The sequence below is a fragment of the Brassica napus genome, chromosome C5, assembly GCF_020379485.1.
Source record: "Brassica napus cultivar Da-Ae chromosome C5, Da-Ae, whole genome shotgun sequence".
Lineage (NCBI taxonomy): Eukaryota > Viridiplantae > Streptophyta > Magnoliopsida > Brassicales > Brassicaceae > Brassica > Brassica napus.
In genome coordinates this window covers 7,970,732-7,993,307 of record NC_063448.1, presented here as the reverse complement: position 1 = coordinate 7,993,307, position 22,576 = coordinate 7,970,732, and the positions used below count along the sequence as shown (strand labels likewise).

General features: G+C 40.5%; 2 protein-coding genes across 2 annotated transcripts; both read right to left on the bottom strand.

Moving 5' to 3' along the window:
- Positions 1 to 7,480: 7,480 nt before the first annotated feature.
- LOC125587048 (uncharacterized mitochondrial protein AtMg00310-like) lies at positions 7,481 to 8,113 on the bottom strand. The gene has a single exon (XM_048757167.1). The coding sequence runs from the start codon at positions 8,111 to 8,113 to the stop codon at positions 7,481 to 7,483; it is 633 nt and encodes a 210-aa protein (XP_048613124.1).
- Positions 8,114 to 10,649: 2,536 nt separating this feature from the next.
- LOC125587501 lies at positions 10,650 to 12,853 on the bottom strand. The gene has a single exon (XM_048758128.1). The coding sequence runs from the start codon at positions 12,333 to 12,335 to the stop codon at positions 11,649 to 11,651; it is 687 nt and encodes a 228-aa protein (XP_048614085.1). The 5' UTR covers positions 12,336 to 12,853; the 3' UTR covers positions 10,650 to 11,648.
- Between the last annotated feature and the right edge of the window lie 9,723 nt (positions 12,854 to 22,576).

Genomic DNA, 22,576 nt, shown 5'->3' with positions numbered 1-22,576 from the left:
GCCATGTTGCAGAGAAGACAGTTAGAGTCTGTTTGCAGGCCCCATCGGAGGAGGCGATCACGAGTTGGACATCGGTCAAGAGCAAAGAGCCAAGTGAGAAAACTATGTTTAGGGACACCACCTTTGATCCACACCAATTTTGTCCATGGTAATGTTTGAGTCTCCCCCTTCAGCTTAGTATAGACATCTCTAGTCACAAACTTAGTTAGAGGTTTATCTTCCAGCACCCATTCATAACGGTCTTTTCCTGCAGTTAATGTGAGTTCAGTAAGATAAACTTGGAGGTTTAGAAGTTCTTCTGAACGAGCAGGAGGGAGCAGCCAGTTTCCATCCTCATTGATCTCTGAAAGAGTAGCTGTCGCTGGAATGCCTAACCTTGACGTCGAATTTCTAAGGAGATATGTCTGTAGGGATCCAAACGGAGACCAATTATCAGTCCAAAACCGACAATCAGTCCCATCTCCCACACGCAATTTTATTCAGGTAAACACCTCTCCTCATAGCTTTAGGAGTTTGTTATCCAGCCATGAGTTCGTAGGGCTTATCTTTGCTGTCCAAAAGTTGTTAATACACCCGTTTAGCACCTCATTTCTGTACCATGCGACCCAAACTGAACCTGATTGGAAGAATAGTAGCCAGATGAGCTTTAAACAACATGCCTTGTTCCAAATTCCCAAATCTTTGATGCCTAGTCCTCCCTCTTTCTTAGTCTTAGTAACCATCTCCCAAGATACCCTAGCGTTATGGACTCCTTCTAAGTTTCCTTGCCACAGGAAGTGACCACATATAGAGTTGATACGCCGGATGCATTCTTTAGGAAGGATGAATGTTGAGCACCAAAAGTTATTAATGCCCGCTATGACAGTCTTAATGAGTAACAGTCGTCCTGCAAAGGATAGAGTTTTTGCACTCCAAGAAGTCATCTTTCCTTTTATTTGATGCAGGAGGACCTCACAGTTAGCCAGGGAGAGTTTTTTCGAACTTAGTGGGACTCCTAAGTAACGAACCGGGAGGGATCCTTGTTGCATTCCAGTGGAGACTTTGATGGCATCTAATTCTTGTTGAGTAAGGCCCGAGGCAAAGAAGGAGGACTTCTCTATACTAACCGCCAACCCAGACCGCATCTCAAACTCCTTAAGGACCTGGAGGACATTCTGCACTGATTCTATAGAACCGTCAATGAATATAAGGAGGTCGTCAGCGAAGCAAAGGTGGGTGAGCTTGGAAGTAGCACACTTGTGATGATACTTAATCTTTAGGTCCGCAGCGGCTTTGTTCAGCATAACGGAGAGGATGTTCATCGCTACCACAAAGAGATAAGGAGAAAGAGGATCACCCTGCCTTAAGCCCCGCTTCCCTTTAAAGTAACCTTGAACCCGACCGTTGTATCCTATCATGAAGTTAGTAGTGCAGACACATTTCCTTAGCCAGCCAGTTAGAATTTCTGGAACCCCTAGCCCCTGCAAACAGTTGAAAAGGAACTCCCAAGAGAGAGTATCAAAAGCCTTTGCAATGTCAACCTTTATGGTAATCCTTTTAGGACCCTGTCTCTTGTGATATCCGTTGACCAGTTCACCCGCAAGAACAGTGTTCTCGAGAAGAAGTCTGTCTTTGACAAATGCGGTCTGATTTGGAACAATGATGGAGGACAAGACCGGCTTCAGACGACGTACCAGTAGCCTAGAGATCACTTTGTATATAGTGTTTAGGCAAGCAATTGGCCGATAGTCGGTGATGAAGGAAGCACCCGGCCTCTTGGGCACTAGAGACAAGATAGCTGAGTTTGTTGTGGCTGGAAGGAAAGAGTTGAGGAAGAAATCAGTGATAGAACAGACAACCTCATCACCTAGTAGAGACCAAGTAGCCTTGAAAAATCCAGAGGTCAGACCATCCGGCCCGGGGGCCTTATTTGGGTTGAGTTTGAACATAACCTTAGTGATCTCAGTGCTTGAAGGGATAGAGGTCATTGAGGCAGTTAAGCGTTGAGGGAACACAAAACCAGTCAGGTCAGAGAACCAAGAAGGATGCGAAGTGAGCAGGAGTGGGTGAAGCGTTTCAGGACCGAGGATACTCTGAAAGTGTTTGATGGCGAGGTGACTCATGAGCAGAGGATCAGAGATGAAGATTCCTGAGGACAGTTGGAATGTACAAATGGAGTTGTAGCTGACTCTAGTTTGAAATACTCTGAAAAAATATGCAGTGTTCTGGACTCCCTCTTTAAGCCAGTTAACCCTTGATTTTTGGCGAAAGTAGGATTCTTCAATCTGGCGCAAGAACAACCATTTTTGAAGTGCCTCCCTCTCCTGCAACAGGTTAGTTTCAGTAGGAACTTCCAATGCTTTCACCTGTACAACTTGTAACAAACAGTTAGCCTCACTAACCCTCATCTGAATATTTGAAAATTTTTCTGTATTTAAGTTTTTTAGCACTCCTTTTAAGCTTTTGAGTTTCCAACACAGTTTTGTCAGGTTGACAGCCATGCTTCCGGCCTGTGCCCAAGTCTCATTCACCAGCTGGAGGAATTGCGGGTGTTTGGTTAGGTAGTTAAAGAAACGGAAAGGCTTGGTACCAGCAGTAGGAAGTGTATGGGCGAGATCAACAAGACAGGGGCTATGGTCTGAGGTTAAGGGTGGAAGGAAGAAGGCTATACTGTTGGGAAACGCTGAGATGAAGGTTGAGTTAACCAAGAGCCGGTCCAACTTCTTTGCTATAGGAGTGTCGGGCTGATGATTTGACCAAGTGAACAACGGCCCTTGAAACCGGAGATCAAACACTCCCACATGTCGGAGACAATCACTGAAGTCAACCATCTGAGAAGATAAGGTGTTGACAGCCATCAGAGAGTGCTCAGTTTGATGAGTAATTTCATTAAAGTCTCCTCCTATGATCCACGGAGTCGCATGAAGTGAGAGACTCTGGAACAGGTCAATCAGCTCAACCCACAGACTGTTCCTTTCAAATCTTTCATTAGAAGCATACACTGATGTGTGAATGAAGGGACTGCAGGTAGGCAAGGAGACTTCACACGTTAGGGATTGGCGACTCTGGTGAATCAACCTGACTTTTGCCGGGTGTTTCCAAATGATGATAATACGTCCATCTTCATCTGAGGCATGATTGGTTGGAAAATCCCAATCACAACAGAGCTTAGACATAAGGTGGTTCAGATTGTGATCTTTAATATGGGTTTCCAAAAGAGATCCGAAAATGGGTTGATGACTGTTAAGCCATTGACAAAAAGGTACATGCTTGTCCGTGTCATTAAGTCCACGGACGTTCCAAAAAAAGAGTTTTGCACTCATTGGGATAGAGGTGGCTCTCCCACAAGTGGAAAAGCCGAAGCAGCAGTCAAAGAAGAAAAAGAGTTTGAGGTTTTAACAGATTGGAGGGTTAAAGGGACAGGGACAACAAAAGAGGAGGAGGGGGAACTTTGAGAGGTGGGTGAGGTCTGGATGGTTGAGTCTATAGATGGATTTGATCGAGATTTTTTTAGAGCAGGCTTTTGGAGAGGTTCAGGAGTGAAGTGGAATGACGGGTTATCAGGTTTAAAGAGGGAGGGTAAAGCAAGGGTCAATGATGATGAGGGGGTAGAGTTGTGTTTTGGAGGGCCAGGGGGTGGGAGGCTAGGAAGGGTTGAGGGAGGAGGGATCACAGATTCAGATGAGGCCAAGTTAAGGGTGAAAGGGCCAGTGGGCGCTAGAGCAGAGGTAGGGGGAACTGCTTCTAAAGAAGCGGAGCCAGCCAGAGAAGAAGTAGGGGTAGACTTCTTTGGAGAGGGAGACTTAGCCTTGTAGACTTGTTTCACAGCACCTTGAAGAGTCTTAGGTGCTTTGTTTTTGGCTGCATTAGCCATGGTCGGATCAGTTCTTTCTTCTTGTTGTTTATCTTTCTGTGCAGGAGTTTGGACTTTATGAGCTGGGTCTTTTGTAGCAAGTGGGATCAGAAGACAATTCTTTTGAATATGACCCAACTCTTTACAATGAGCACAAGTAGGAGGAAGCCATGGATAAGTTACAAGCACTTCAACAACCTCACCAGACTGACGGCTGAACTCCACTACTGAAGGGAGAGGTCCTGTCAAGTCCACTTCAACTTTTACATGTGAGAGAGTGAGACTAACAAGATTTTTGGTGAAATCATCAGTTTCTTTAGGTTCGCCTACCAGTCCAGCTACCAAGCTAAGCCCCTTCTGGTGACGGAGATCCAGAGGCACTCCATGCAGGTGAGCCCATATTTGGATAGATTGCATAGACGGTGACTGGTTAGAATGAGCTGAGTTCCATTGAGCAGTGTGAAACATGGAATCACCTACATACCATATACCTTTTTCAAGAATCTTTTGTTTAAGCCAATCACTAGTTATCCGAACTAGCACTGATCTTGTATTAGGGTTGTTGTGAATTTCCAGGCGTTTACCCTTTCCCCACATGTGGTTCAGGACGCTTTGGATCTGACTGTAAGGTGGCGGTCTTCCTTTGAAGTAGCAAACAATGAAGTCTTTATGGAGATCTACACCTATTTGGAACACTTCATCAGGTATAAGCACTCGAGGCCTTCCATTCTCTGCAAAAGACACTGGTGCAAGCCTCGTGAGGGACTTATCCTCTAATCTTCTGATTTTTTCAACTAGGGAAGGAGTCTGCTGAGTAGAGGAATTTTGTGGCATTTGCTGAACAAAAGATTTTTGTGGCTCTTGCTGAGCTGCAGGAGACACATTAACAGTAGGAGGAGGAGTAACAGAAGCTGGAAGAGGAGCTTCTGCCATCAAAATATCTGAGGTTTCAGTTTGTTCAGGTTGAGTAGTACGGGTGGAGGTTTCTTCAGAAGGAGGAGAGTGGGTGGAGATTTGACTCGGAGGGGATGCGGCTCGGTTGGTTTGGAGGGGGGAAGATTTTTTAGGTTTTAGAATTGTGAATTGTTGGGGAGAAGTTTTCTCAGATCCAGAAGCAACTGAACCGGTTTTGCCTTCAGATCCAATAATCTTAGGCTTAAGAGTTGACTTAGCTTCAGCAGAGCCAACGATAGAGGTAGAAGTTCCTTTAACAGAAACAACAGTTTTGGGGGAAGAATTACGGGCAAGGATGGTTTTGGTGTTAGAGGGAGAAAGTGGAGGGTATTGGCCAAGGTCAGGAGGGTCGGGGGGAAGAGGAGGGATGGGGTTCCGGTCATCACCAGCGGCGAGAGACGGAGGGGATAGGGCGGAAGCACGGCGGGGCGTCAACCAAGGGTTTGACATGGGGAACTGAACTCTTCTTAAATGTTTTCTTTCTCTTTTGGAATTTTGTCTTTCTTGTTCCTTGCTGGAATTTAGTTATAGAAGACGAACAACAATACAAATTAATTCATTAGCTATTGCTCTCAGAATTTGAAACATTTTAAATTATTAAGCCATGAATATCACGATGGTTTGTTCTTCTTCGCCGAACTTCTATCACCGTTGATTTGACCATTGCAATATCATCACTTCGCTTCCCATGACTACTCATCTCAATTTCAATTTGTTATCTCTTGGACGTCTCAACTTGTTGCAGTCACAAGACTCACAACGCACTCCTACCTACATCTTCATTATCTATGAAATTTTCGATTCATGGCGTCTCAGGCCACCGCGTCTCTCCCGTAACAAAACAATCAGCCACCACAACCTTTGGATGCATAATTCCAGAATCAGCCAATCAATATCGCTCTTACTCAATCAAATAAGAAATCAAATGCGGCCAGAATCAACTTTTTTATTTTTATCAAAAACATAAATAATTTTCTGATAAAAATTGATTTTGGTTTGGTTTAGCCAGTTTAAAATGACATGGTTGATAATAAACCAATTAAAACCAAGGTTTTTTGGGTAATTAATTTTCGAATTATCGGTTCAGAGAGAAATAGATTTGAAATTCTTAGGGCGGGTTATTGGTAAGTGAATTCTCATGAACTTTGAAAATTTTGATATTCCATTGTTATTGGTTCTTGGATTTCAAAAATCTTAGTAGAATCCATTGTTATTGGTTTAAGAATTTTCAAAATCCATGTAAATCTCTTGTTATTCAAAAAGTCTAGTTATTATTGAATCTATAATTCTAACTAAATCTAGTGTTATTGGGAAATGAATTCTATCATTTTTTTTTTCTCATAAGACTCAACTTTCAAAATATCATGTGTATCCATGTGATTTTCAAAATCCATGTGATAAAAAACTAGAAAACAAAATTTTTTTTTTTTTGTCGACGCCCATCTTCTAAGATCAAGTGGTAGTCGGGTTTGAGTCGTTCCGAAGAGACGCTCTGTCCGGCTGGGTCTGATCTATATGGGAAAAGAGAACACCGCTACATCTTGCATCCTTGGAGAGAGAATCTGCACGAGAATTTCTTGTCCTCGGCCGATACTGAACTCCAAGAAGCCGCCTCGTAGAAGTCGGAAGGAAACTAACTCGGAGGCAAAGGTCGGCCAGTCAGTAGGGTTAGCAATCATGTCCACCAGGTCGGAACAGTCTGTCTCGATATGAATCACAGTGTACTGCAACTCTTGTAAACATGGCATCTCCCATATGAGTCATTCCATCTCTGCATGGAGGGCTGATAGGCTTTTCCTGCAACCCTGTAGTTCAAATCTTTCGACTCCCATTTGACCATTGTAGAACCACCCTAAGCCACTAACCGTGCTATTATCGATCCATGATGCATCGATCTAGCATGTCGGACGTTGGGAGTCCACAGGAAGAGTCGAAACCAGCGACGGAGCAGGATGTTGCTCCTCTTCTTCACCCTCCTCAAGTAAATTCGCTTTCCTCCAACATTCAGCTTCAAGGGAAGCTAGCTAGCTGGAGGGTATCCAATGGTGAGATATCCTTACCATCGAAAAATTTATCATTGCGAGCCTTCTAAATGTACCATAAGATCCATGGAAAAGTCTCAATAAGTGGTTCCATAGAGGTCACGTTTCACTTCTTCCAAAAAAGGAAGTTCATGTTTTGATAAACAAAAGTACTCGGGAAGTAACCCGGAAGGGACGGATAGTCCGATAAAGCCCACACCTGGAGAGCCGGGGGGCATTCAAAGAGGAGGTGATTAATGGTTTTCTCAGGGTCACCGCATCTAGGACAGCTCCTATTGGTGCCCAAGTGTCTATAGGCAAGTATTTCGGCTGTAGCAATACATCCTGTCAAAGCTTGCCACATAAAGTGTTTCATCTTCCTAGGGGCGGGGATACTCCACACATGGCTCTGTAAACCAGTGATACTCGGTTGTACAATCTGGGCTTCGTCATCACACAATTTAGTCTTCTGTAAACATTGATATCCTGATTTTACCGAGTAAACGCCCGACTTTGTAAAGTTCCACGCGTACCCATCCATAGACCATGTATTACTTGCTCGTAGTTTGAGTATTAACGGGATATCCTCAGGATGAAAGTAGTCTAGTAACAGGTTAGTATCCCAATCCCTTCTATCACGCTTAATGAAGGAGTGGACAAGGAGTTTTTGGTGTCAATGAGTAATTCGATCAGATGGTCTCGGCGGGCGAGCCTCAATGTCCGGGATCCAAGGCTCGGACCAAACACATGTGTTTTGTCCTGCTCCAATAGTCTTTCGTATGCCCGATTTGAGGAGTGGTTTTGCTGCCATAATACTACGCCAGCCATATGAGGGTGAGTAGACCTTCCGATCTTCCAAGGGGCTTGATCGATTATAGTACCGTCCTCTCAAGACTCGGGCAAGCAGAGAGTTTGGAAACTGGATCAATCTCCAAAGTTGTTTTGCTAATAGGGCAATATTAAAGTCATGTAAGTCCAAAAAGCCAAGTCCACCTTGATCATGTGGAACGCATATCTTGTCCCATGCAATCCAGTGTAACCCTAGATTGTTTTGGCTCGAGCTCCACCAAAAGTTTGAGATATCACTCTTTAGTTTCTCCACAATGTCTTGTGGAATCAAGTAGCACGACATACTGTATGTCGGCACAGCTTGCGCCACAAATTTTATTTGAACCTCTTTACCCCCTTTCGAGAGTAATCTAGCCGACCACGAGGTGACACATCCATTGATACGGTCTTGTACGTAACAGAAAACTTTCATCTTAGAGCCACAAATTTGCTCCGGGAGTCCGAGGTATTTGCCCATCCCACCTTCAGTATGAATCCCAAGAACGCCTTTTATATTCTGATTTATGTTTTGGTCGACCTTATTTCCAAAAATGATGGAGGATTTTGTCGCATTTAGTTGATGTCCCAAAGCTTTTCTATATGAGTCCAAGATGTCTAAAATTTTCTTGCACTGTGTCACTTCTGCTTTACAGAAAATAGGCTGTCGTCTGCAAAGAGAAGGTGAGATATCCGGGGGCTGGCCCGAGCGACACGTAGTCCTAAGATGCGCTTCTCATCCTCCGCTCCTTTAAGGAGGGAGATCAGAGCTTCAGTGCACAAAATGAAAAGGAACGGGGATAATGGGTCTCTCTGCCTCAAACCTCTCGTGGGTATAATTTTGCCCCTGGGTTCTCCATTAATGATCACTTGATATGAGACCGATGTAACATAAAACATAAGAAGATCAACCAACTTTTCTGCAAACCCCAAACGTAGCATCAAGGTCCGGATAAAACTCCATTCCACCCTGTTGTACGCTTTGCTCATGTCCGTCTTGATAGCCATAAATTCTTCTCTAGCTCTGGTGTTTGTCCGGAGGGCGTGGAAGTTCTCTTGCGCAAGTAAAATATTATCTGTGATCAACCGTCTTGCCACAAAGGCAGATTGAGTCCCTGAAATCAGCTCAGGGAGAACTCTCTTAAGTCTTTTAGATAGCAGTTTCGATATGATCTTGTAACTAACGTTACAGATGCTAATACGTCTGAACTCCTTCATTTCTCTCGGTCTTTCCTTCTTTGGGATCAAGCAAATGTTGGTCTGATTCAGTCTCGGGTCAAAGTTCCCACCATTGAAGAAGTCTTTCACTAGTCTGATGATATCTCTTTGCATAACATGCCAAAATCTCTGAAAATGTCTACTCGTCATACCATCTGGGCCTGGAGATTTATCCGGGTTAATATCAAATAAAGCTTTTTTGATTTCTTGCTCCGTCGGTTCTGCTGTCAGAGTGTCATTTGTTGAAGCTGAAACTTTATTTTTTATGAAGCACAAAGAGGCGTCCATATCTGTAGGTATAGAGGTAGAGAAGAGATCTTGGAAATGTTCGACAGCCACCGTTTCTATTCCACGATCGCTCTCTACCATCCTGCCCTCTTTGTCCTTGATACAAATGACCTGATTCCTAGCTCGTCTTTGCTTTGTGATACCATGATGGAATTTTATATTTCTATCACCGGCTCGATGCCATTGTGTTCTACTTTTTTGTTGCCAGTACTCGTCCTCTTCCCTGAAAGCGGTGATAAGTTGACGTCGTAGATCTTCTAGCTCATCCAAAGTAATATGGTCATCTTCCTGGGCTACATCAATTTTATTTTTCAGCTCTTCAATAAGTCTTGCTGAATTTGTCGGATTGTTCTTTCGCCAAGAAATTATGTTTCGTCGGCAAGAGGCTACTTTATGGTGAAAGTCCATATCATGGGTTTCACTGAAAGGGCCCCAACCTGAAACAATTGCCTCCTTAAATCCGGGTTTCCCCATACATCTTTTGTCAAATCTAGAACTCTTCTTCGATCTTCTGTATACGGATTGTATACATGCTAACACTGGTCGGTGATCTGATCCCCAAAGCTGTAAGAACTCCACATTTGTGGCCGGGAAGAGTGAGTGCCATTCTTCATTCGCCACGGCTCTGTCTAATTTACATTTGACTTTTCCGGATCGTCTCCTTCCCTCCCACGAAAACGAGTTTCCCTTATATGGAAAAGCAAGCATCCCACAATTATCCAGCATGGTGCAGAAAGGGAGGAAAGAATTTTCCGGTCTCCTCCTTCCTCCTCTCTTTTCATGCTTTCCCGTAATCTCGTTGAAGTCACCAATCATAAACCAAGCTTGGCTCCGGTTTAAACTCATTCGTGTTAGTCGCTCCCAAACCAAATCACGATTTCTTATAACCGGATCACCATAAAAAAATGTCATATAAATAACATGTCCTTCAAAAGTAGATTCAATATCAATCATGTGCTCATCCGCATACAAAATAGAAACAACAGGATCATCCATATAAATAAGAGCTAAACCACCACTGCGACCACTGGATCGACGGTGTAGACTCGATCATAACCATAAGAACCTTGCACATCTTGCAAAAAAGATCGATTGTTATTGTCTCCGATAAAAATAAAAACCTAGGTAGAAAACAGTGATGAAGTTCTTGAAGATGTTCCTTTGTCAATGGAGCTCCAGCTCCTTGACAATTCCAAGCAATAGTATTCATCACGGGACTTTCGGTGGCCTTTCGCTTGCCATTTTAGAGTTGGTGTTCTTTGGTAATACTACCTCTTGGGCTTTTCTCTGATTAGCTGAGAGAGATGGGCCTGGCTGTTTTAGTTTTGATCCATTTGGCCCAGTGCCTGTTGTGAGGGATTTTGGAGAGCCAAGCCCAACTTTGAGTTTACGTTGTCTTAGTGAAACTCCAAAGGTCGAACGACTACGCGACCCTCTTTTCTTCTTCATCGACGCCGAAGAACCTGAAAAACGATCTGATGAAGAACTTGTCCCTTTCGTAGGAGTCTTGTTCTTTGAGTCGACAGTGGATTCAACCACCTTGCCCGAGCCAGAGCCGTCTGTGATTTCTAGAGTTGCTCCTCCATCAGCCCTTTTGATTCTAGAATCGTTGATTTGGAGGTGCTTCTCGTTCTCAATCCGTAGCTCCTCGCCAAGTAGATCATCCTCCTCCATCAAATCAATATCTTCTTCTCCAAAATCATTGCCATATACATCCGCAAAGTCATTCCCATCATCCAACCAGTCTTCTTCTTCCAGGAGTCTCTCAGTGAGTGGTAAGGTACTGTTGTTTAAAGTCTGTGGGGGCGCTTTTGAGTTCATCGCTTCTTCAGTCATAGAACCCTCCTCTTCTAGTGTCATCTCATACCAACTTTTAGAAGGTTTCCTTGATTGATGAATCTTTGGCAAGTGTGATAGGTAGATCGACAGAAGGTGGGTGTGAAGGAGCTTCAAAGTTTAAGCTTTTCCTAGCAGAACTTCCCTCATCTGAAACCTCACCTTCATCTAAATTTTTTTTTTTTAGTTTCAGGTCTGTGGAGGCTTTCTTTTGGAGGTTTAGCCTGAAGGGTCTGTCTCCGGTGAGTTCTGGAGAAATCGTAGCTTGTCTTGCTGGTACAGCAGCGGGAATGGGCTCTGATTGTCGGTCTTTCTAGGTGAGATTTCTCTGTCCTTTCCTTTGTCTCTCTCCCTGCGTGATGCCTCCCTTTGTTTACTTGAGATAAAAGACTCATCATATCTTCGTTTATTATAGGAGTCATGGATAGGTGGATCCCTTTGACGATCAACATGTTTGCTATCATGTCGGTGATCATATTTGGAGGGCGAGGGTCAACTCGTGGATCATGCCGAGAGTCAATGCGTTTCCAAACGCTATCTCGGGTGTCCTCGTGAGTGTCCTCCCCATTGCGTCTGTCCTTGAATGGTTGAGGTAATGAGCGCTTAGAGGTTTCTCCCTTTCTTTGAGCATCAACTCTGTTAAAATTTGGATGGTCCCTATCTTCCTCCAGTCATTAGCTTTTCTCTGTTCTTTCAGCTTCAGAGAGTTGTGGGCAAGACTCCACCTCATGAGAAACATGGCGACAGTGCCTGCAGTAGCGGTGGAGGTTAGAGTAAACAAGCTTTACCGGGACGATCTCACCTGTGGACAGCTGGGCGCGGAGGGCAAATCTAAGAGGGCGATCCATGTTTATTTCAACTTGGACTTTAGCAGCTCTAGCATCAATAAGCCCCACATTGCCAAGCCTTTTGCCCAGAGAATCGAAAATAGGATCCATCCAGAAGTGTGTTGGGATGCCGCTGACACAGATCCAGAAAGTCATGGTATTAGGAAAGGTGTCGCCGACATGAGGAATCCACCGTTCCAAAGCAAAAGCCCATTTGTTGAAATGGCATGGCCTCTTGTTTAAGACTTTAACGAGGTCAGCCTCTGACTCAAAATCAAACTGGAATCTGTGGTTGCCTAGATCCAGACCTCTTACCTTTCCTTCCACATCCCAAATGTTAGGTCGAGGGAGTGGAGAGATGAGAGCCTCGACGTTGCGCCGTTCCGTGTTGAAGATTCTCCCTACCAGATTGAGTTTGAATTGAGCAATCAGCTGAGAGTTATCGACGTTTGGTAAGATGACAAGGTCATCATCTTCTTCATCCTGTTCTTGTGTTGAGTTCCCATGTAGATTTGAGACGCGCGTTGCAGACATCGTTTTGAGAAAGCTCGAGAGCGGACTTGAGAGAACATGCAGAGACAAGAACTTGTGACAAAGTTATCACAGAAAGACCAAAGAAGAAACCAGAAGCCGCACACCAAAGAGACGTCCTTTCTAGGAGCTTGGATCTAGATAAGGAGAGGAAGATCTAAGATTCTAGTATAGTTGCAACAATGAAAGGATAAGAGTTGTCAAGAGTTTGATGGACAGACATTGCAGATCTATTATAAGCTCTCCAGAAACTGGTAAAGAGTAGCACACAGGAGGAATCAGTGGTTCAGGGGGTTCTCGGATCTGCACTCATCAGAAGCAAAGACCTCGCCATGACGGAGCTGTACAATGTCCGTACCGTAGTCGCCGTTGAGGGGGCGAGAGCCGTTGAGGGGGCGAGAATTTACAGAATAACAAAATAATTATTCTACCAAATATCTATTGCACCTTTAATTCATATATGTCCAAAACTATAATTCATTACATTTATATACTTTTACATTTTTAAAACATATAATTATTTTTATAAATATTATCATTTTTGAATATAAATATTAATAATTACATTTTGAAATATTAACAAATTTTATTATAATTTTTTGAAAAACAAGTTTCAAAAAGCATTTTCAAATTTTAAAAAGAAAATTCAAAAAAAATATTTTGAAAAAATTGATTTTTTTATTAAAATTATATAAAATTCCGAATTTGAAAACATGTAATCCGAAATTATAAAAGAAACATTTTTTAATTACTTATATATCTATAAAGCAAAGGGTAAAATAGTTTTTTGACCTTTTAATATTTTTTAGTCATTTTCCTCTTTGAATGTTCTTTTTGTGACAAAAACTTAAAAATAGTTATTTAATAAAATTGTCCAATTTTGTATGTATCGCTATTATTATTTTTTTTAATTTAAAAGAAAAAAAATAATCAGGCTATATGATTTAGAAAATATATAAATTATATATTTACTTTACAAAATGAATAATTGAAAAGAGGTAATAATATTTTGTTTAAGAAAGAAGAGATAATACAAATTCACGAAAATCTATTCCAATCTAAAAAAGTTATGATCAAATTTCATAAGTCACGTTTAAAAATCTATCAATTCTTAAAAGTCAAAAACTCTACACAAATTCATCTCCCAATAATAATTTGTGGAGAATTAAGTTTATAATTTTTAAATCATGGACATTTAGGACGAGGACATACTTCGATGGGGATCTGATGCTATATGATAGTTCTCGTGGGGAAATAGATCGTCGACCCGAATTATATACATTGACTTATGAAATTTGATTTTAATGAATTTGTATTACCTCTTTTCTATCATTTTATTATAAAGTAGATATATATTTTATTTATTTTCTAAATCGTATATCATGATTATATATTTATTTCTTTCAAATTAAAAAAAAAATAATAGTGATACATACAAAATTGAACAATTTTCTTAAGGAGAATTTGCCAAATATGACTCACAACTTGATTTTAAATACAAACTATACCCAAACTTGAATCAAATGCAAAACTAAACTAAAAGCCTTATGAAAATACAGCCAGCCCCTTGTGACCAAACAAAAAAACAGAAGCCATTTTTACGAATATATCCCCTGTAAGTCGTCTGAGTCGTCTGAGATGCTAGAAGTCTTCTAGACGACTTGCAAGTAAGTCTTCTGGTGTAGCTGATCTTAAAAATAATTTATAAATTTTTAAAAAAATATTTTTATAAGCGAAAAATTAAAATCATGTAATTATAAACGGTTTTAAGTGATATAAATTAAAATATAACAAAAATGAAGTGTTTTCGACATAGATGAGTGTAGGTAGTGAATCATGGTATTCTTTGGTCTAGAGTTTGGCAACATATGTTGTAATATTTTATGTATTCTTAGAGTTAGATTTTGGAAAACTTGAACATATTTTTTTAAAAAAATTTTTACCTGTAAGTGTTTATTTTTGTGTATAGTAAACACTTTTGAAGTTTAATTTGGTTTTATGAAGTGTTTAGTTAGTTAATTAAGTTTAGAGGTTATGTCTGGTGAATAATTTTAGCTGGACGACTTACATATTCCCGCCTAAAATTTTGAGAAAATGACTAGGATAGCACTAAAAAAGTTTTTGTCACAAATATAGCCAATAAGAATAAAAATGATCAAAATAGCACTTAATGTTTTATCAAAAGAGATAAATATACAATTATACCCCAATGGTAAATTAATTTAGACATTAGGGTTTAGAGTTAAGGGGTGGGGTTTAGGATTTAGGGTTTAGGGTTTAGGGTTTAGAGTTTAGAGTTTAGGGGTGAGGTTTAGGGGTGGGGTTTAGGGTTTAGGGTTTAGAGTTAAGGGGTGGGGTTTAGGATTTAGGGTTTAGGGTTTAAGATTTAGGGTTTAGGGTTTAGAGCTTAGGGCTTAGGGTTTAGAGTTTAGGTTTTAGGGTTTAGAGTTGGGGAGTGGGGTTTTGGGATAAGATTTCAAATTTTGAAAAATAAAAAAAAATTTCAATTTTTCGAACAATAAAATGCTATTTTGGCCATTTTAGTTTTTGAGGGTTATTTTTTTGACATAAACTTAGAAATGTGCTATTTTGGAGATTTGCCCTAAAATGTTTTAAAAATTATTTTCCCGCTTAAATTATTTAAACTAAACAACTTACTTGTAAGTCGTCCGGAAAGTCCTTTATTTTAGTTTCCCGCTAAAAATATTTTAATTTTCCGCTAAAAATATTAAAGTCTTCTGGGCGACTTAGGAAGTCGTCCAATCAAAAATATTTTAACTTAATTGGATTTTTTGTCTCCTTAAATAAAGAAAAAACTACGCATTCTCTCTCCCACTCTCAAATGGCTGCAACAAAAATGTAATGTTCATCATTCTAAAACTCTTCAACCTCTCTCTAATCTCTTTGAACTTATAAACACTAAGCTTTATATCAATTTATTGTTTTTGTTTCATGTCTTTCTCACTAATTTATCTTGTTTTTGCAGGTTTTTCATCACATGATTTTCATCTTCCACTCATTTAAAGGTAGATCTATCAATTTTAGATATGTATTTTTGTGTGTTATATAAAAGTAGATTTATCTAATCTTCCACTCATTTTCTCTATTTTTAAGTCATTTGAACGTTTTTAGATATGCAGGTTTTTCAGATCTGGATTTGGATATGCAGGTTTTTCAGATCTGGAAGACTTCTGGGACGGCTTACCTATTAGTCGTCTAAAATATAATGCGCTAGACGACTTCCAGGAAGTCTTGCAGACGACTTCCAGGAAGTCTTGCAGACGACTTCCAGGAAGTCTTGCAGACGACTTCCAGGAAGTCTTCCAAGAAGTCGTCTGGACTTCTTGGAAGTCTTCTAACGAAGTCTCCCTTTCATAACAGATCTGAGCATTTTGGTAAGTTTTTATGTCTGATTTTTCTTCATTTGGTAGCTTCCTGTTGTACAAAAGTCTTACTTTTTTGTCAAACTAAAACTCTCCAAACCCACTCTAACCTCTTTGACTTGAAAACACCAAACTTTATATGAATTTTTCAGTTTTGTATCATGTTTTTCTCACTAATCTATCTTTTTTTTTGCAGGTTTTTAATCAGATGGTTCTCATCTTCCACTCATTTAAAGGTAGATCTATTGATTTTAGATATGTATTTGTGTGTGTTCTATAAAGGTAGATTTATCTAATCTTCCACTTATTTTCTCTGTTTTTAAGCCATTTGACCATTTTTTGATATGCAGGTTTTTCAGATCTGGATTTGATATGCAAGTTTTTCAGATCTGGAAGATTTCTAGGGCGACTTACCTATTTGTCGTTTAAAATATAATGCGCTAGACGACTTCCAGGAAGTCTTCCACACGACTTCCAGGAAGTCTTCCACACGACTTCCGTCTGGACTTTCTGGAAGTCTTCTGACGAAGTCTTCTTCCATATCAAGTGGAGTTCATGCTTGTCTTTGTAGAGGAATGATCTATAATAGTTTTGTTTGTGGTATGTTTTGTGATTTGCATGCATGTCTACTCTTTTAGTTGTGATTTTTTTGTAAAATCAGTAATAATGTTTCCCAAGATGTAATACATGTGTTAACAATGTGTTTACACATTTACAAATCAATGAAATAATAGACTTCAATAGCCTTTCTCTTATCTTTGGATCTCCCATATGCAATAATAAACTCCAATGGCCTTCTTCTCATCTTAATAAACAAGAATGTTGGTAGCTTCAGATTGATACAACATTTTAAGAAGCATTTTAACCCTTCTTCCAACTCATAACAATAATTATCATTAGTGTCTATAACAATAATACTTAGGAGATGGAAACAAACAATAGTAACTAGTCAAAACATATAACAATTTGAGACTACTTCCAAGTAAGTCTCTGCATTGACCAGAATATTTTCATGTAAGTCGTCTACAGCCATACGTACTTCATGCGTTTTATTTATCTCGAGCAAGTTCCGAACTTGTCTATCACTTGTAACATGAATAGGAGGAAGGTCTGGAGCCATCTGTTGTAATGAGTAGGTTAACTCCACAGACCCTGTGTTCATGTCCAGGTTATAATCTTCTTGAGCCATTGCACCATGATCAGCATGTGTCGAACCTTCACTCAAAAATAACATTCTCGCTCCTTTGAAATGATCAACCACAAAATTACAACATCCATCTTTCAACAACCATTCTCCATACACTGCATGTAACTGACGCATCATCTGAAAAAGTCAAAATAAAACACATTAGCAAACATAGAACAAAGAAAACGAAAGTATATTAAAGATCGACGCGGATGACTTCAATCTAAGTCTTCCAGACGACTAAAATATAAGTCATCTGGTCAACGCAGAGGATATTTTTGCAATTGACTTTGAAATCTTTTATCTAAGACGACTGAAAAATAAGTCGTCTACTTTTGTTTGGTTAAAAAAAAAACTCCAAAAAAGCTAGACGACTTACATTTCTGTCGTCATAGGTTAGTTTTGCATTTCACTGGATTATTTTAGAAGTTTGACTTTCCTGGACGACTTACATTTCAGTCGTTGATGTTAGGAGTTTTCAAGGCTCCTAAGACAAATATTGTAGTATAGTGATTGTCGAACCAGTTCTGAGGGATTTCAAGTACTGAGAATGCAAGTACTCACTTAATCTAAGTGCAACCAATGATTTAAGAGGTTTCTAAACTAATGATTAATAATAAATGAAATGACTTTCTTTACTAAGGGAAAAGAGAACTCATGGGTATAGGGATTGGACCTTGGGTGATCAAATTTTGAACTAAGGATGGCAAACGATCAATCAAACTATCAACCTTAAGCTTAGACACAATCTTAAACAAACTCTATGCCTAGATGAATGTTCATTTACTAACATACCTCAAACATCAAATGTCTTTGGTTGAATAATATGAAAGCAATCATTACTAACAAGTCTATTGGCTATCTTAACACCTTTAACAACAAATGTCTTTGGTAAAGTATGTTAAAAGCTTAGGAGAGTTGTCTCAGGCATTTCATCAAACACCTTGTGGGTGGGAAATGCCTAAAGATCAACTTTTGAGTGGCTAACTCAGAAGATGCATTATTAATACTCTACTAGCAAGGAACAAGAATGATCTACACTAAAACATTCTAGAACTAACCTAATCACCCTTAATCTCCCTAACCCATGAATTCAAAAAGGTGATTACTCATTAATCTCCATGATTCCTCTTAAACCCATGGTGGATTTCAGATTAATCATGTAGAGAAATAGATAAAAAATCAACAAGAACACAAGACGAGAGCAATCAAATCTGAATCAAAAGAAGTTTTCACTAGTTCTTCTCTCGAAAAAGAGATTGTTTTTTGGTGGCTTACCAAAAATCCTTAAAACATAGGTTTTCAGAAATAAAAACGTGCATAATGAAATGACCAAAAGGCCCTTGAGAAATCATGAATTCGCCAAACAAATAGATGTGGAGCGACCTCGGCACGTCGCTGCGAGAGGTCGCTCCCGGGTCGTTCCTCGCGAGCGACCTGGCTGTGTCGCTCTGAAGACGTCGCTGTGGTGAGGTCGCTCTAGGAGCTGGAGCGACTTCGCCTTGTCGCTCTAGGAGGTCGCTACGAAGCGTATAGGGCGAGCGAGTTCATAGCGTCGCTCCGGTAGGTCGCTCTGGCTGGAGCGACTTGAGATAGTCGTCGGGTTTTAATAAAATATTGATATTTCAATTTTCCACCAGACGACTGAAAAATAAGTCATCTAGGAAAGTCAAAATTCCGACAAAATCCAGTCAAATGCAAACCTAACCTATGATCGTCTAGGTTCTTTGGAGATTTTTTTGTAACCAAACAAAAGCAGACGACTTATATTTCAGTCGTCTCAGGAAACAGATTTCAAAGTCAATTGCAAAAATAACCTCTGCATTGACCAGACGACTTCCAGGTAAGTCGTCTACAGCCAGACGACTTACTGTAAGTCGTCTGGACGAACAGATCTGAAAAAAACTCGATTTCATACCTTAAATCGGTGAGATAACTTCTTTAGCACACATAAGGATTCTCCAAGCACACATAATCTCAAACGAAAGTGACCCACCCTGAATCGTTAGCTTCTATGACTCTATGAACCATAAAAAATGTAGAATCAAAATCTTGGGGTTTTTAGTTGAATGTGGAGAGAAAGTGAGAGAGATGTTGTGTTTAGTTCATAAGAATGGAGAAAGAAGAAGGGTAAATCGATTTTGGGAGCATTAAGAGCTTTAAATTGGTTGTTCATGGTGGTTGGGGTATTGATGACAATGACAATCTTGTAATTACTTGAAGATGACGAGGGTGAGAGAGCAAAAATGTCATTTTCGAAAAAAAAAAAATTTGATGGCATTTTCGTGAATTATATGAACTTGTGGGGTGAATAGAAGTTTTCACTAGTTCTTCTCTAGAAAAAGAGATTGTTTTTTGGTGGCTTACCAAAAATCCTTAAAACATAGGTTTTCAGAAGTAAAAACGTGCATAATGAAATGACCAAAAGGCCCTTGAGAAATCATGAATTCGCCAAACAAATAGATGCGGAGCGACCTCGGCACGTCGCTGCGAGAGGTCGCTCCCGGGTCGTTTCTTCGCGAGCGACCTGGCTGTGTCGCTCCGAAGACGTCGCTTCCGTGTCGTCTCCTCGTGAGCGACCTGGCTGTGTCGCTCCGAAGACGTCGCTCCCGGGTCGTTCCTCGCGAGCGACCTGGCTGTGTCGCTCTGAAGACGTCGCTGTGGTGAGGTCGCTCTAGGAGCTGGAGCGACTTCGCCTTGCCGCTCTAGGAGGTCGCTCCGAAGCGTATAGGGCGAGCGAGTTCATGGCATCGCTCTGGATGGAGCGACTTGAGATAGTCGCTCTGGGCTGGTCGCTCCGGGATGTGGTGCACAGCGACTTCATGTAGTCTCTCCGGGAAGTCGCTCCTGGCAGTGCTCGTCCAAAGATCACTCTAATCACCTCCTTTGAGCTCCAAATGCACCCAAATGTCTCCAGGAACTCCATGTGGTAATCCATTACCTAATAGAGACATATGTATGCAAAATGCAACCTAGACATGGCTAAATCCTAATCTATATGATGAAAATGCACATGAATAAATGGATAAAACAATGTAAATATGCAAGATATCAATTTCCCCAAACTTATTCTTTTACTTGTCCTCAAGTGAACTTTCTAGAACTCATAGGGAGAGAGGTTTGAAGGTGGGAGCTCATAGCCAAAAGAAACACACAAAGCACTCAAATCAACATCTAAATTCAGCATTAGTACACCCTCTCTTATTATACTCTAGCTTCTCTAGGCCTATCTCAACTCTTTTCATCCATACACTCATCATCATGCATTCACACATGCAAATCATCCAACTCTCAAGTTCATTAAGCATAGCATCAAGTGAATTCTTGCAAATAGTCAATTGGTCCAAATCATTTGGTTGAGTAAGGGAAGGCTTTTATTCAAGTGGATCAAAAGGTTCAAAATCCATGATCTTTTAAAGTGGTTTACTCTCAAAACAAGTACCTTTGACATTGCACATAATACATCTAAGAAATGGACCAACTCATGCATACAATGCTCAATCTCCATTGTTCTACTCTTTTCCCAAACATACAAGTTACACAATCACTTCCCAATGTCAAACCCAACTCCCATCTCTCACCAAAAGATCCCAAGAATACTTTACACATAAAATTTTTTTTTTTGAAATCTATAAAGAATTTTCTCAACTTCTAAACAAATCTTAGCTCTAAACAACTTTGCTAGCCCCATTTTCTTTCTTTTTCTCTTTTTTTTTTTTCGGGGGCCAAGACTTTTCATAAACTCGAGCTAGACGTTTATCTATTAATTCCAATAAGATTATCCATTTAAACACAAAGAGTCTATTCTTTTCCTTCGAACTTTTCATGCTTCCAAACCATAGTCACAACACTCACCCCCACCTATAGCTAGACAATAGAGTGCCTAATCTAGCAAGAATGAAGACCAAGCATTGTCGTTCCCGATACTCTCAACATTATGCACATGTAAGGCTTTCCGAAAATTGCCTCACTCATCAAATAATGAAAGCTCAAAAGGAGGGAAGGGTTTTGGGAATGGTGTACCACTCGAGTTTGTCAAAAAGATTGGCATAAAGGATGTGACAACTCAAGTGTGTATATCCATGACTCAGTACACAAGGGACCATGAGCAAGATGCATTAAGTTCGTTCTGTTCAAATAAGGTTGTAGTTGGCTTCAAAGACTGAGTTTCAGCAATCAACAAGTTTCAAGAAGAGTCTTCAAGGCTCGAAGCATACAAGTGTTTTTGAGAGGTGCATAAGCTACTCAGGTGCAAAGTAATGTTCTTTACAAGGCATTTCAAATCATTGCTCCCAATGCAAGTAAATGCAACCTATATGCTCTAGACTCTCCTAGAAATGCAAATGATGCAAACTAAATGAATATTTTTTTATGCAAATATATATGTATAATGCAATGCATGAGACTCAAAATCATCAAAGCAAACGTGATCAAATACTTGGTACCTCCCCCAAACTTAAATGACACAGTCTCTGTGTTGTCAAGGAGAGAGAGATACCCAAAAAGAGAAAACTAATATGCAAAAACGAAATGGTATATACAAGGGAAAGTAGTGGGTTACCTTCTATGGAGAATGAGTAGAGGGAGATGCTCCCTCCTCGTCGTCCTCAGGTGGTAACTCCTCAAGGTGCTCATCAGCAAGAGTGCCCATCTCTTCAATGTAGAAGGCTTACCCGAACACAGTTGGTTTCTTCATTTTCTCCTTGATGTCAAAGTGGAGAACATGCCCTTTACCCAAATGGAGATCAATCGTGCCCTCTTTCACCTTAACAATTGCTCCTGTTGTAGCTAAGAATGGCCTTCCAAGAATCAATGGGTCTTGAGCCTCCTCACCCATCTCAAGCACCACAAAATCTGTAGGTATCTCATACCTTCCAATCTTCACAGGTAGGTCCTCTAAGATGCCCACATGGTACTTCACTGAACGATCAGCTAACACCAGAGAGAGTCTACACTTCTTGTACTGAGTGAATCCAAGCTTCTTTGCAACAGACAAAGGCATCACGCTGACACTAGCTCCCAAATCGCAGAGACATTTCTCAAATACCATAGGTCCAAGAGCACAAGGTAGTGTGAAGCATCTTGGATCCTCTAACTTCTCTGGAACATCAAGCCTCTGGATGATGGCACTGCACTCATGGGTAAGAATCATCATGCTTTCCATTTCCTTCTTCTTTGCAGCTACAACATCTTTCAGGAACTTGTTGTATTGAGGAATCAACATGAAAGCATAGATGATGGGCATTGCAACCTGAGCTTCACTCATTTGCTTCTCAAACAAAGCCTTGTACTTCTCTAACAGCTGCCTCTTGAATCTACCAGGGAATGGTAGTTTGGGTTCATAGGGAGGAGAAACAAAATAATTCTCACTTGCTGGAGCAAGAACTTCACCATCTTTCACTGTTTTCTTCTCTTCCCCCACCTTTCCTGTACCTTTAGCTTCCACAATCTTCTCCAAGATTTCATCATTGATTTTCTCATCAACAATCACCACTTCATCATCTAAGTTGATGGCCACCTCCTCACCTAGTTTCTCAGCATCCCTGGTGAGGGTTGTAGGAGGTAACTGCTTACCACTCCTAAGGGTCATAGCTTTGGCCTCCTTGGGGTTTTGGTCAGATTTTCCAGGTAGAGATCCCTGCTGGCGAGTCTGGTGAGTGTTCATGGAAGCAAAC